This window comes from Oncorhynchus kisutch, linkage group LG1, assembly GCF_002021735.2.
Source record: "Oncorhynchus kisutch isolate 150728-3 linkage group LG1, Okis_V2, whole genome shotgun sequence".
Taxonomy (NCBI): Eukaryota; Metazoa; Chordata; class Actinopteri; order Salmoniformes; family Salmonidae; genus Oncorhynchus; species Oncorhynchus kisutch.
The window spans coordinates 2,737,179-2,751,825 of NC_034174.2; the positions used below are offsets into that span (position 1 = coordinate 2,737,179).

At 39.1% G+C, this 14,647-nt stretch overlaps 1 protein-coding gene across 3 annotated transcripts in view; it reads left to right on the top strand.

Moving 5' to 3' along the window:
• The window catches only part of stab1 (stabilin 1), a 177,534-nt gene that overhangs the window by 9,195 nt on the left and 153,692 nt on the right, over positions 1-14,647 (top strand). For all 3 annotated transcript variants that reach the window (XM_031837524.1, XM_031836604.1, XM_031837078.1), the window contains exons 5-7: positions 3,361-3,456; positions 4,307-4,417; positions 11,381-11,571. In XM_031837524.1, coding sequence (XP_031693384.1) covers positions 3,361-3,456; positions 4,307-4,417; positions 11,381-11,571 — 398 coding nt within the window. The remainder of the gene's footprint in view (positions 1-3,360; positions 3,457-4,306; positions 4,418-11,380; positions 11,572-14,647) is intronic.

Here is a 14,647-nt window from a genome sequence, read left to right on the forward strand (position 1 = left end):
GGTCGGTGAACAGGTAGGAGCTGAATTTATACATTCTGCTTCTAGAATGAACAAAGCCATGGTTGTGTCCATGAAAATAGTCAATTCAGTGGGCAGGCTGATTGCTAGTGGAATATGTGTAAGGGATGTGTAGGTGCTGATTTCTCCTCTTTCGACTCCTTCGACAAGGGTGGTAGTTACGAATCTGCTTCCGTTTATTATGGATGATCAAATCAGGAAAGAGCTGAGTGGGTTTGGTAAGTCTGCTAGTGGTTTCCGTGGACTGTCGGCATGTTTTCAGGCAGATGCCATTAAGCATGTTGTTTCATTCCGGAGGCAAGTGTTCATGTTTCTGAATAACAATGAGGAAGAGTTAAACTTCCCTTTTAAAGTTAGGCATGGGGAGGGGCTCTATGCAGGGTTTGCCAGCACAGATAGTCTACGTTGTTTTGAGTGTGGGGATTTGAGGCGTAACTGCTTTGCCTGCCCACATAAAGGCCGTAGACAATGTGAAGGTAGTGGGGGAGGTCAGCGTGCAGGGGGCAATGAGATGCAGACAGCAGAGGCTGGGCCTAGTCATGTTATAGATGATGGTGTAGATGAGACTGGGTCTATTCATGCAATAAATGGTGGTATAGATGAGACTGGGCCTAGTTATGTTATAGATGATGGTGTAGATGAGACTGGGTCTAGTCATGCTATAAATAGTGGTGTAGATGAGTCTGGGTCTAGTCATGTTATAGATGATGGTGTAGATAAGACTGGGTCTAGTCATGCTATAGATGATGGTGTAGATGAGACTGGGTCTAGTCATGTTATAGATGGTGGTGTAGATGAGACTGGGTCTAGTTATGTTATAGATGATGGTGTAGCTGAGACTGGGTCTAGTCATGCTATAGATGGAGATGTAGCTGAGGCTGGGTCTAGTCAGGTTATAAATGGTGGTGTAGATGAGAATGGGTCTAGTCAGGTTATAAATGGTGGTGTAGATGAGACTGGGCCTAGTTATGTTATAGATGATGGTGTAGCTGAGGCTGGGTGTAGTCAGGTTATAAATGGTGGTGTAGCTGAGACTGGGTCTAGTTATGTTATAGATGATGGTGAAGCTGAGGCTGGGTCTAGTCATGCTATAGATGGTGGTGTAGATGAGACTGGGTCTAGTTATGTTATAGATGGTGGTGTAGATGAGACTGGGTCTAGTCATGCTATAGATAGAGATGCAGCTTAGGCTTGCTCAAGGAGATGGATGCTCCCAGCTCCCCCTTCTTTGGTTTGGAAAGACAGATCGGTGAAGCCAAGGGTATTCATTGTCTACGGCTGTCTGATGGGCGGGTGACCTAAGGGGTTCCCCCAACCCCTTAGGTCACCCGCCCATCAGACAGCCGTAGAGGTGTGGGGTGTGGGAGCTGACCAGTATACTGAGTTGTATAGGGCAGAACTGTGTGATCCTATGTGTACTCAGGTTTTGTTTTCTGAACCCTAAACTATCTCTGGCAAAAAGGAATGAAATGGACATTCCCATGTTGTCCCATGAACTGACAGAGGCCGTAACCCAGATGTCCCCCTGCCGTGCCCCGGCGGGTCGATGGACTTTTTTAAATTCTGAGGAATATTTGGACTTGACTTCTTTTGTGTGTTGAGTGAGTGTGTCGGGGTAGGAGAGCTGTCGTCGGGCGGCTCTGACTCTCCTGCACAATAAAAGGGACTTGTTTGAACTTAAGAACTGGAGGCCTGTGGCATTGCTCTGTGCGGACTACAAGATATTTGCCAAGGTCCTCTCTAACCTACTGAAGTCCCATCTGGTCTCTATAGCACACAAGGACCAGACATATTGTGTACCAGAACGTTCAATCATAGACATCTTGTTCTTAATCAAGGACATGTTGAGAGTTTCTAATGTGAACTGTGGACTGGTCTCTTTAGACCAAGAGAAGGCGTTTGATAGAGTGGACCATGAGAATCTGTTTAATGTGATGTCTGTGGGTTTGGGGGAAAGTTTTTGGCCTGTATGGAGATGTTGTATGCTGGGGCGTCATGTATGGTCAAGGTGGGAGGGGGGCTCTGTAGGCCAGTCTGGGTGAGGCGGAGAATTAGACAAGGGTGCCCTCTATCAGGGCAGTTATATACACTAGCTGTTGAGCCTTTTTTGGGCCTGCTACGCAGGAGACTGCAGGGAGTGTGATGAATAAGCATGGGTGTGTTGACAGGCGTAGCAGTGTTGGCATATGCAGATGATGTTTCTGTGATGGTCAGGGATGGTTAGGATATGCAGGCACTATAGATTAGTCTGAAGGTATACGAGGGAGATTTGTCAGCTAAGGTGAACTGGGACAAGAGCAAAGCTCTGTTATGTGGGGAATGGAGGGATTAGGGTCCCCCCTCTGCTTCCAGGGGGTTTGCAGTGGGGTTGTCAAGGAAGGGCTTAACATTTTGGGGATGTACCTGGGCTCAGAGAGGTGGGTCAGGAAGAACTGGGAGGGGCTGTCACATGCACTGGTGTCAAGACTGGCCAGGTGGAGGTGGCTCTTCTTCCAAGTGCAAGGGGGTCTGGAGGACTTGTTAGATTTTAACACTCTGAGCCTGGGGGAGTTTGAGGATGTGGGAGGTAAAGCCCTCTACAACCTCTGCATTAAGGTGAGGAACATTAGGAGCCTAACATAAGTGAAGGCACATCAGTGGCAGGGGGTATGTGGGGCGGAGAGTATGGTGGGTTTTAGAGGGGGCTCTACAAACCCCCAGTACCAAAGAGGTCAGGGGACCTCCAGTGGAGGGTTCTACATGGAGCCCTGGACAGTAACAGCTGGTTGGTACGGGTTGAACTGGGAGTCGGACAGGGGTGTCCTTTCTGTGTCATGAGTGAAACTGTGCATCATGTGTTTTCTGTGTACGCCAGGTAATGCCATTAATGTCTCTGTTGGAATGTTTGTGTGAGAGGTTGGGGGTGGAGTTTACTGTTGGGATGTTTTTAATGAGTACAGGTATTCGAAGAAGGAAAAGGCCAAACGTGTCAAACGTGTGTTGTAGAAGTGGTGAGGTTTTGGTTATTGTGATGTGTGGTGATGTTTTGTGTTGTGGGGTAGAGGGCAAGGTGAGGATGCAGTACAGGGGATATTTGTTTTTTAAAGGTGGTTGGGGGGGGTTAATGTGGTGAGGTTTTAATTAAATGTTTCATTAAAGAAAGACAAACAGTCAAAAGTCTCTCTCTCTTCTCTCAATTCAATTCAAATGGTCCCCATCTCTCTCTCTTCCCCCTCTTCCTATCTCTCTCTCTCCCTGCTACATCTCTCTTTTCCCCCATTTCTCTCTCTTTCTCTCTCTATTCCCTCCATGAATATTCTAACCTGTCAGCTAATGTTGTCCTTGTTTTGGTGTGTTGTCTAGAGTGCGGCTGTGTGAATGGAGAGTGTAACAACGGTCCTGATGGGAACGGAGAGTGCTACTGCCAGCCGCCGTACACTGGACCCAGGTGTGAACAAGGTAACCCCGCCCTCCTTTACACCAGATACAGTGGGGCAAAAAAAGTATTTAGTCAGCCACCAATTGTGCAAATTCTCCCACTTAAAAAGTTGAGAGAGGCCTGTAATTTTCATCACAGTTACACATTTTCCACCATAATTTGCAAATAAATTCATAACAAATCCTACAATGTGATTTTCTGGATTTTTTTCTTCTCATTTTGTCTGTCATAGTTGAAGTGTACCTATGATGAAAAATACAGGCCTCTCTCATCTTTTTAAGTGGGAGGACTTGCACAATTGGTGGCTGACTAAATTCTTTTTTGCCCCACTGTACATGAATGGGCTGTGCCCCAAATAACACCCTATCCCCTAAATAGTCCACTTCTTTTGGCCAGAGCTCTATGGGCCCTAATCAAAAGTAGTGCACTATGTAGGGAATAGAGTGCCATTTGTGATGCAGCCCAGATATAGTCCATTGATATTCACCCTTACAAAAAGACCTGATCACGTTTATCACATATGTAGTTTCATGTTATCACATGTTGTTGTACATGTTGTCACGTTGACAACATGACTTCAGATGTGATTACATACATCTTTTGGAACATTTCACATGTGAAATACATGTATTTTTTTAACCCAGTTTAACCCAGTTTAACCCAGTTTAACCCAGGTTTCACCGTGTTCTGGACCAGACAAGCTTTCAAAAAATATAATTAATTGGTTGATAATTGTTATCTTGTTCTCATTTAGTGATCTCATTTAGTGATCTCATTTAGTGATCTCATTTAGTGAAAGGTACTTCAGTACTGTACTGTACAGTACTGTAGGTCGGTGTCTACTGATGATGTGTATTGTGTTTCCTCCAGTCTCTGCTGCCTGTAAGAACTGCAGTGCCTACTCCCACTGTAAAGGAGTGGCAGAGAACTCCGTGTGTCAATGTCTTCCTGGGTTTCACAAGACTGGAGACCGATGCTCAGGTGACAGTGTTCATAGATATCACTAGGGTGACAAAATTCTGCTAACTTTCCCAAAATTCATATGCTGCTCATTTATTGTATATTCCGCTCTGTTCCATTCTATTCTGCTCTTTTCTATTCTACTCTATTCTACTCTATCCTGTTCTATCCTGTTCCATTCTGTTCTATCCTGTTCTGTTATAATATATTCTGTTCTATCCTGTTCTATTCTGTTCTATTCTGTTCTATTCTGTTCTATTCTGTTCTATTCTGCTCTATTCTGTTCTATTCTGCTCTATTCTGTTCTATCCTGTTCTGTTATAATATATTCTGTTCTATCCTGTTCTGTTATAATATATTCTGTTCTATTCTGTTCTATTCTGTTCTATTCTGTTCTATTCTGCTCTATTCTGTTCTATCCTGTTCCATTCTGTTCTGTTATAATACATTCTGTTCTATTCTGTTCAATTCTGTTCTGTTATAATACATTCTGTTCTATTCTGTTCTGTTATAATACATTCTGTTCTATTCTGTTCTGTTATAATACATTCTGTTCTGTTATAATACATTCTGTTCTATTATAATACATTCTGTTCTATTCTGTTCTGTTATAATACATTCTGTTCTGTTATAATACATTCTGTTCTGTTATAATATATTCTGTTCTATCCTGTTCTGTTATAATATATTCTGTTCTATTCTGTTCTATTCTGTTCTATTCTGTTCTATTCTGTTCTATTCTGTTCTATTCTGCTCTATTCTGTTCTATCCTGTTCCATTCTGTTCTGTTATAATACATTCTGTTCTATTCTGTTCTGTTATAATACATTCTGTTCTGTTATAATACATTCTGTTCTGTTATAATACATTCTGTTCTGTTATAATACATTCTGTTCTATTCTGTTCTGTTATAATACATTCTGTTCTATTCTGTTCTGTTATAATACATTCTGTTCTGTTATAATACATTCTGTTCTGTTATAATACATTCTGTTCTGTTATAATACATTCTGTTCTGTTATAATACATTCTGTTCTGTTATAATACATTCTGTTCTATCCTGTTCTGTTATAATACATTCTGTTCTGTTATAATACATTCTGTTCTATTCTGTTCTGTTATAATACATTCTGTTCTATCCTGTTCTGTTATAATACATTCTGTTCTGTTATAATACATTCTGTTCTGTTATAATACATTCTGTTCTATTCTGTTCTGTTATAATACATTCTGTTCTGTTATAATACATTCTGTTCTGTTATAATACATTCTGTTCTGTTATAATACATTCTGTTCTGTTATAATACATTCTGTTCTATCATGTTCTATTCTGTTCTGTTGTAATATATTCTGTTCTATCCTGTTCTATTCTGTTCTATTATGTTCTATCCTGTTCTATTCTGTTATATCTTGTTCTATCCTGTTCTATCCTGTTCTATTCTGTTTTATTCAGTTTATTCTGCTCTGTTCTATTCTATTCTGCTCTGTTATATTCTGCTATATTCTATTCTGTCATGCTCTGTTCCATTATATTCTATTCTGCTCTGTTCTATTCTATTCTGTTCTATTCTGCTCTGTTCTATTCTATTCTGTTCTATTCTATTCTGTTCTATTCTATTATGTTCTATTCTGCTCTGTTATATTCTGTTCTGTTTATTCTGTTCTGTTCTATTCTGTTCTATTAAATTATGTTGTATTCTGCTCTGTCCTGTTCTGTTCTATTCTATTCTGTTCTATTCTGCTCTGTTCTGTTCTGTTCTATTCTGTTATATTAAATTATGTTCTATTCTGTCCTGTTCTGTTGTATTCTGTTTCAATCTGTTCTATTCACTTGTATTCTGTTCTATTCTGTTCTGTTCTATTCTGTTCTGTTCTATTCTGTTCTGTTCTATTCTGTTCTGTTCTATTCTGTTCTATTCTGTTCTGTTCTATTCTGTTCTATTCTGTTCTGTTCTATTCTGTTCTATTCTGTTCTGTTCTATTCTGTTCTATTCTGTTCTGTTCTGTTCTGTTCTATTCTGTTCTATTCTGTTCTATTCTGTTCTGTTCTATTCTGTTATATTAAATTATGTTCTATTCTGGTCTGTTCTGTTCTATTCTGTTCTATTAAATTCTGTTCTATTCTGCTCTGTTCTGTTCTGTTCTGTTCTATTCTATTCAGTTCTATTCTGCTCTGTTCTGTTCTGTTCTATTCTATTCAGTTCTATTCTGCTCTGTCCTGTTCTGTTCTATTCTGTTCAGTTCTATTCTGCTCTGTCCTGTTCTGTTCTATTCTGTTATATTAAATTCTGTTCTATTCTGCTCTGTCCTGTTCTGTTGTATTCTATTCAGTTCTATTCTGCTCTGTCCTGTTCTGTTCTATTCTGTTATATTAAATTCAGTTCTATTCTGCTCTGTCCTGTTCTGTTGTATTCTATTCAGTTCTATTCTGCTCTGTCCTGTTCTGTTCTATTCTGTTATATTAAATTCTGTTCTATTCTGCTCTGTCCTGTTCTGTTGTATTCTATTCAGTTCTATTCTGCTCTGTCCTGTTCTGTTCTATTCTGTTATATTAAATTCTGTTCTATTCTGCTCTGTCCTGTTCTGTTGTATTCTGTTATATTAAATTCTGTTCTATTCTGCTCTGTCCTGTTCTGTTGTATTCTGTTCTATTCTATTATGTTCTATTCTGCTCTGTTATATTCTGTTCTGTTTATTCTGTTCTGTTCTATTCTGTTCTATTAAATTATGTTGTATTCTGCTCTGTCCTGTTCTGTTCTATTCTATTCTGTTCTATTCTGCTCTGTTCTGTTCTGTTCTATTCTGTTATATTAAATTATGTTCTATTCTGTCCTGTTCTGTTGTATTCTGTTTCAATCTGTTCTATTCACTTGTATTCTGTTCTATTCTGTTCTGTTCTATTCTGTTCTGTTCTATTCTGTTCTGTTCTATTCTGTTCTGTTCTATTCTGTTCTATTCTGTTCTGTTCTATTCTGTTCTATTCTGTTCTGTTCTATTCTGTTCTATTCTGTTCTGTTCTATTCTGTTCTATTCTGTTCTGTTCTGTTCTGTTCTATTCTGTTCTATTCTGTTCTATTCTGTTCTGTTCTATTCTGTTATATTAAATTATGTTCTATTCTGGTCTGTTCTGTTCTATTCTGTTCTATTAAATTCTGTTCTATTCTGCTCTGTTCTGTTCTGTTCTGTTCTATTCTATTCAGTTCTATTCTGCTCTGTTCTGTTCTGTTCTATTCTATTCAGTTCTATTCTGCTCTGTCCTGTTCTGTTCTATTCTGTTCAGTTCTATTCTGCTCTGTCCTGTTCTGTTCTATTCTGTTATATTAAATTCTGTTCTATTCTGCTCTGTCCTGTTCTGTTGTATTCTATTCAGTTCTATTCTGCTCTGTCCTGTTCTGTTCTATTCTGTTATATTAAATTCTGTTCTATTCTGCTCTGTCCTGTTCTGTTGTATTCTATTCAGTTCTATTCTGCTCTGTCCTGTTCTGTTCTATTCTGTTATATTAAATTCTGTTCTATTCTGCTCTGTCCTGTTCTGTTGTATTCTATTCAGTTCTATTCTGCTCTGTCCTGTTCTGTTCTATTCTGTTATATTAAATTCTGTTCTATTCTGCTCTGTCCTGTTCTGTTGTATTCTGTTATATTAAATTCTGTTCTATTCTGCTCTGTCCTGTTCTGTTGTATTCTGTTCTATTCTATTATGTTCTATTCTGCTCTGTTATATTCTGTTCTGTTTATTCTGTTCTGTTCTATTCTGTTCTATTAAATTATGTTGTATTCTGCTCTGTCCTGTTCTGTTCTATTCTATTCTGTTCTATTCTGCTCTGTTCTGTTCTGTTCTATTCTGTTATATTAAATTATGTTCTATTCTGTCCTGTTCTGTTGTATTCTGTTTCAATCTGTTCTATTCACTTGTATTCTGTTCTATTCTGTTCTGTTCTATTCTGTTCTGTTCTATTCTGTTCTGTTCTATTCTGTTCTGTTCTATTCTGTTCTATTCTGTTCTGTTCTATTCTGTTCTATTCTGTTCTGTTCTATTCTGTTCTATTCTGTTCTGTTCTATTCTGTTCTATTCTGTTCTGTTCTGTTCTGTTCTATTCTGTTCTATTCTGTTCTATTCTGTTCTGTTCTATTCTGTTATATTAAATTATGTTCTATTCTGGTCTGTTCTGTTCTATTCTGTTCTATTAAATTCTGTTCTATTCTGCTCTGTTCTGTTCTGTTCTGTTCTATTCTATTCAGTTCTATTCTGCTCTGTTCTGTTCTGTTCTATTCTATTCAGTTCTATTCTGCTCTGTCCTGTTCTGTTCTATTCTGTTCAGTTCTATTCTGCTCTGTCCTGTTCTGTTCTATTCTGTTATATTAAATTCTGTTCTATTCTGCTCTGTCCTGTTCTGTTGTATTCTATTCAGTTCTATTCTGCTCTGTCCTGTTCTGTTCTATTCTGTTATATTAAATTCAGTTCTATTCTGCTCTGTCCTGTTCTGTTGTATTCTATTCAGTTCTATTCTGCTCTGTCCTGTTCTGTTCTATTCTGTTATATTAAATTCTGTTCTATTCTGCTCTGTCCTGTTCTGTTGTATTCTATTCAGTTCTATTCTGCTCTGTCCTGTTCTGTTCTATTCTGTTATATTAAATTCTGTTCTATTCTGCTCTGTCCTGTTCTGTTGTATTCTGTTATATTAAATTCTGTTCTATTCTGCTCTGTCCTGTTCTGTTGTATTCTGTTCTATTCTATTATGTTCTATTCTGCTCTGTTATATTCTGTTCTGTTTATTCTGTTCTGTTCTATTCTGTTCTATTAAATTATGTTGTATTCTGCTCTGTCCTGTTCTGTTCTATTCTATTCTGTTCTATTCTGCTCTGTTCTGTTCTGTTCTATTCTGTTATATTAAATTATGTTCTATTCTGTCCTGTTCTGTTGTATTCTGTTTCAATCTGTTCTATTCACTTGTATTCTGTTCTATTCTGTTCTGTTCTATTCTGTTCTGTTCTATTCTGTTCTGTTCTATTCTGTTCTGTTCTATTCTGTTCTATTCTGTTCTGTTCTATTCTGTTCTATTCTGTTCTGTTCTATTCTGTTCTATTCTGTTCTGTTCTATTCTGTTCTATTCTGTTCTGTTCTGTTCTGTTCTATTCTGTTCTATTCTGTTCTATTCTGTTCTGTTCTATTCTGTTATATTAAATTATGTTCTATTCTGGTCTGTTCTGTTCTATTCTGTTCTATTAAATTCTGTTCTATTCTGCTCTGTTCTGTTCTGTTCTGTTCTATTCTATTCAGTTCTATTCTGCTCTGTTCTGTTCTGTTCTATTCTATTCAGTTCTATTCTGCTCTGTCCTGTTCTGTTCTATTCTGTTCAGTTCTATTCTGCTCTGTCCTGTTCTGTTCTATTCTGTTATATTAAATTCTGTTCTATTCTGCTCTGTCCTGTTCTGTTGTATTCTATTCAGTTCTATTCTGCTCTGTCCTGTTCTGTTCTATTCTGTTATATTAAATTCTGTTCTATTCTGCTCTGTCCTGTTCTGTTGTATTCTATTCAGTTCTATTCTGCTCTGTCCTGTTCTGTTCTATTCTGTTATATTAAATTCTGTTCTATTCTGCTCTGTCCTGTTCTGTTGTATTCTATTCAGTTCTATTCTGCTCTGTCCTGTTCTGTTCTATTCTGTTATATTAAATTCTGTTCTATTCTGCTCTGTCCTGTTCTGTTGTATTCTGTTATATTAAATTCTGTTCTATTCTGCTCTGTCCTGTTCTGTTGTATTCTGTTCTATTCTATTATGTTCTATTCTGCTCTGTTATATTCTGTTCTGTTTATTCTGTTCTGTTCTATTCTGTTCTATTAAATTATGTTGTATTCTGCTCTGTCCTGTTCTGTTCTATTCTATTCTGTTCTATTCTGCTCTGTTCTGTTCTGTTCTATTCTGTTATATTAAATTATGTTCTATTCTGTCCTGTTCTGTTGTATTCTGTTTCAATCTGTTCTATTCACTTGTATTCTGTTCTATTCTGTTCTGTTCTATTCTGTTCTGTTCTATTCTGTTCTGTTCTATTCTGTTCTGTTCTATTCTGTTCTATTCTGTTCTGTTCTATTCTGTTCTATTCTGTTCTGTTCTATTCTGTTCTATTCTGTTCTGTTCTATTCTGTTCTATTCTGTTCTGTTCTGTTCTGTTCTATTCTGTTCTATTCTGTTCTATTCTGTTCTGTTCTATTCTGTTATATTAAATTATGTTCTATTCTGGTCTGTTCTGTTCTATTCTGTTCTATTAAATTCTGTTCTATTCTGCTCTGCTCTGTTCTGTTCTGTTCTGTTCTATTCTATTCAGTTCTATTCTGCTCTGTTCTGTTCTGTTCTATTCTATTCAGTTCTATTCTGCTCTGTCCTGTTCTGTTCTATTCTGTTCAGTTCTATTCTGCTCTGTCCTGTTCTGTTCTATTCTGTTATATTAAATTCTGTTCTATTCTGCTCTGTCCTGTTCTGTTGTATTCTATTCAGTTCTATTCTGCTCTGTCCTGTTCTGTTCTATTCTGTTATATTAAATTCTGTTCTATTCTGCTCTGTCCTGTTCTGTTGTATTCTATTCAGTTCTATTCTGCTCTGTCCTGTTCTGTTCTATTCTGTTATATTAAATTCTGTTCTATTCTGCTCTGTCCTGTTCTGTTGTATTCTGTTATATTAAATTCTGTTCTATTCTGCTCTGTCCTGTTCTGTTGTATTCTGTTATATTAAATTCTGTTCTATTCTGCTCTGTCCTGTTCTGTTCTATTCTGTTATATTCTATTCAGTTCTATTCTGCTCTGTCCTGTTCTGTTGTATTCTGTTCTGTTGTATTCTGTTCTGTTGTATTCTGTTCTGTTGTATTCTGTTTCAATCTGTTCTATTCACTTGTATTCTGTTCTATTCTGTTGTATTCTATTCTGCTATGATCCCCTCTGATTTACTCTCTTCTATTCCGTTCCATAATTGAATATTTATATTATTTCCCAGGGTTTTGTTCTGCTAAACAATGTGATGTGAATGCGGACTGTTCTTGGCTGGGGGGGCGGCTGTTCCAGTGCCAGTGTAAGGCAGGTTACAAGGGGGATGGTCGGATGTGTGTTCCCATCAACCCATGTGACGAGGACAACGGAGGCTGTCCTCGTAATTCCACTGTCTGTGTCTATAATAGCCCTGGCAAGGTGAGTCTGTGTATATATATACCAGCAGGGTTAAACTGTGTCTATTCCAGCAGGGTTAGTCTGTTTCTATACCAGCAGGTTTAGTCTGTGTCTATACCAGCAGGGTTAGTCTGTCTATACCAGCAGGGTTAGTCTGTGTCTATACCAGCAGGGTTAGTCTGTCTATACCAGCAGGGTTAGTCTGTGTCTATACCAGCAGGGTTAGTCTGTCTATACCAGCAGGGTTAGTCTGTGTCTATACCAGCAGGGTTAGTCTGTCTGTACCAGCAGGGTTAGTCTGTGTCTATACCAGCAGGGTTAGTCTGTCTGTACCAGCAGGGTTAGTCTGTGTCTATACCAGCAGGGTTAGTCTGTCTGTACCAGCAGGGTTAGTCTGTCTATACCAGCAGGGTTAGTCTGTCTATTCCAGCAGGGTTAGTCTGTCTATACCAGCAGGGTTAGTCTGTATCTATACTAGTAGGATTAGTCTGTCTGTACCAGCATGGTTAGTCTGTCTATACCAGCAGGGTTAGTCTCTCTATACCAGCAGGGTTAGTCTGTCTGTACCAGCAGGGTCAGTCTGTATCTATACCAGTAGGATTAGTCTGTCTGTACCAGCATGGTTAGTCTGTCTATACCAGCAGGGTTAGTCTCTCTATACCAGCAGGGTTAGTCTGTCTGTACCAGCAGGGTCAGTCTGTCTATACCAGCAGGGTTAGTCTGTCTATACCAGCAGGGTTAGTCTGTCTATACCATCAGGGTTGGTCTGTGTCTATACCAGCAGGGTTAGTCTGTGTCTATACCAGCAGGGTTGGTCTGTGTCTATACCAGCAGGGTTAGTCTGTCTATACCAGCAGGGTTAGTCTGTATCTATTCCAGCAGGGTTAGTCTGTCTATACCAGCAGGGTTAGTCTGTATCTATACCAGCAGGGTAAGTCTGTATCTATACCAGCAGGGTTAGTCTGTATCTATACCAGCAGGGTTACTCTGTCTATACCAGCAGGGTTAGTCTGTATCTATACCAGCAGGGTCAGTCTGTATCAATTCCAGCAGGGTTAGTCTGTCTATACCAGCAGGGTTAGTCTGTATCTATTCCAGCAGGGTTAGTCTGTCTATACCAGCAGGGTTACTCTGTCTATACCAGCAGGGTTAGTCTGTATCTATACCAGCAGGGTTAGTCTGTATCTATACCAGCAGGGTTACTCTGTATCTATACCAGCAGGGTTAGTCTGTATCTATACCAGCAGGGTTAGTCTGTATCTATACCAGCAGGGTTAGTCTGTATCTATACCAGCAGGGTTAGTCTGTATCTATACCAGCAGGGTTTGTCTGTATCTATACCAGCAGGGTTTGTGTGTATCTATACCAGCAGGGTTTGTCTGTATCTATACCAGCAGGGTTAGTCTGTATCTATTCCAGCAGGGTTAGTCTGTATCTATACCAGCAGGGTTTGTCTGTATCTATACCAGCAGGGTTACTCTGTCTATACCAGCAGGGTTAGTCTGTATCTATTCCAGCAGGGTTAGTCTGTATCTATACCAGCAGGGTTAGTCTGTATCTATACCAGCAGGGTTAGTCTGTGTCTATACCAGCAGGGTTGGTCTGTGTCTATACCAGCAGGGTTAGTCTGTCTATACCAGCAGGGTTAGTCTGTATCTATTCCAGCAGGGTTAGTCTGTCTATACCAGCAGGGTTAGTCTGTATCTATACCAGCAGGGTTAGTCTGTATCTATACCAGCAGGGTTAGTCTGTATCTATACCAGCAGGGTTACTCTGTCTATACCAGCAGGGTTAGTCTGTATCTATACCAGCAGGGTTAGTCTGTATCTATACCAGCAGGGTTAGTCTGTATCTATACCAGCAGGGTTACTCTGTCTATACCAGCAGGGTTAGTCTGTATCTATACCAGCAGGGTCAGTCTGTATCAATTCCAGCAGGGTTAGTCTGTCTATACCAGCAGGGTTAGTCTGTATCTATTCCAGCAGGGTTAGTCTGTCTATACCAGCAGGGTTACTCTGTCTATACCAGCAGGGTTAGTCTGTATCTATACCAGCAGGGTTAGTCTGTATCTATACCAGCAGGGTTAGTCTGTATCTATACCAGCAGGGTTAGTCTGTATCTATACCAGCAGGGTTAGTCTGTATCTATACCAGCAGGGTTAGTCTGTATCTATACCAGCAGGGTTACTCTGTCTATACCAGCAGGGTTAGTCTGTATCTATACCAGCAGGGTCAGTCTGTATCTATACCAGCAGGGTCAGTCTGTATCAATTCCAGCAGGGTTAGTCTGTCTATACCAGCAGGGTTAGTCTGTATCTATTCCAGCAGGGTTAGTCTGTCTATACCAGCAGGGTTACTCTGTCTATACCAGCAGGGTTAGTCTGTATCTATACCAGCAGGGTTAGTCTGTATCTATACCAGCAGGGTTAGTCTGTATCTATACCAGCAGGGTTAGTCTGTATCTATACCAGCAGGGTTAGTCTGTATCTATACCAGCAGGGTTAGTCTGTATCTATACCAGCAGGGTTTGTCTGTATCTATACCAGCAGGGTTTGTGTGTATCTATACCAGCAGGGTTTGTCTGTATCTATACCAGCAGGGTTAGTCTGTATCTATTCCAGCAGGGTTAGTCTGTATCTATACCAGCAGGGTTAGTCTGTATCTATACCAGCAGGGTTACTCTGTCTATACCAGCAGGGTTAGTCTGTATCTATACCAGCAGGGTCAGTCTGTATCAATTCCAGCAGGGTTAGTCTGTCTATACCAGCAGGGTTAGTCTGTATCTATACCAGCAGGGTTTGTGTGTATCTATACCAGCAGGGTTTGTGTGTGTCTGTTAGTGCTGAGCGATTTAACCAAAATGTCGGTTACTTTTATTTTATTTTTAAAAGAATTGACCAACGTCGGATCAAATATTTAAATGCAATGAACTACAATGACCATAATCCATTGCGCGCGTACTTGCCTGGAGATGGAGAGAAGAGAGAAGGATGGAGCAGTTGCTTCACAATGTATCTCTAACTGAAATTTCATGAACTATTTATCGATAGTTGGTATTCAGCAGTCATGTAAATATGCCTTATTTAATTTGAACTACT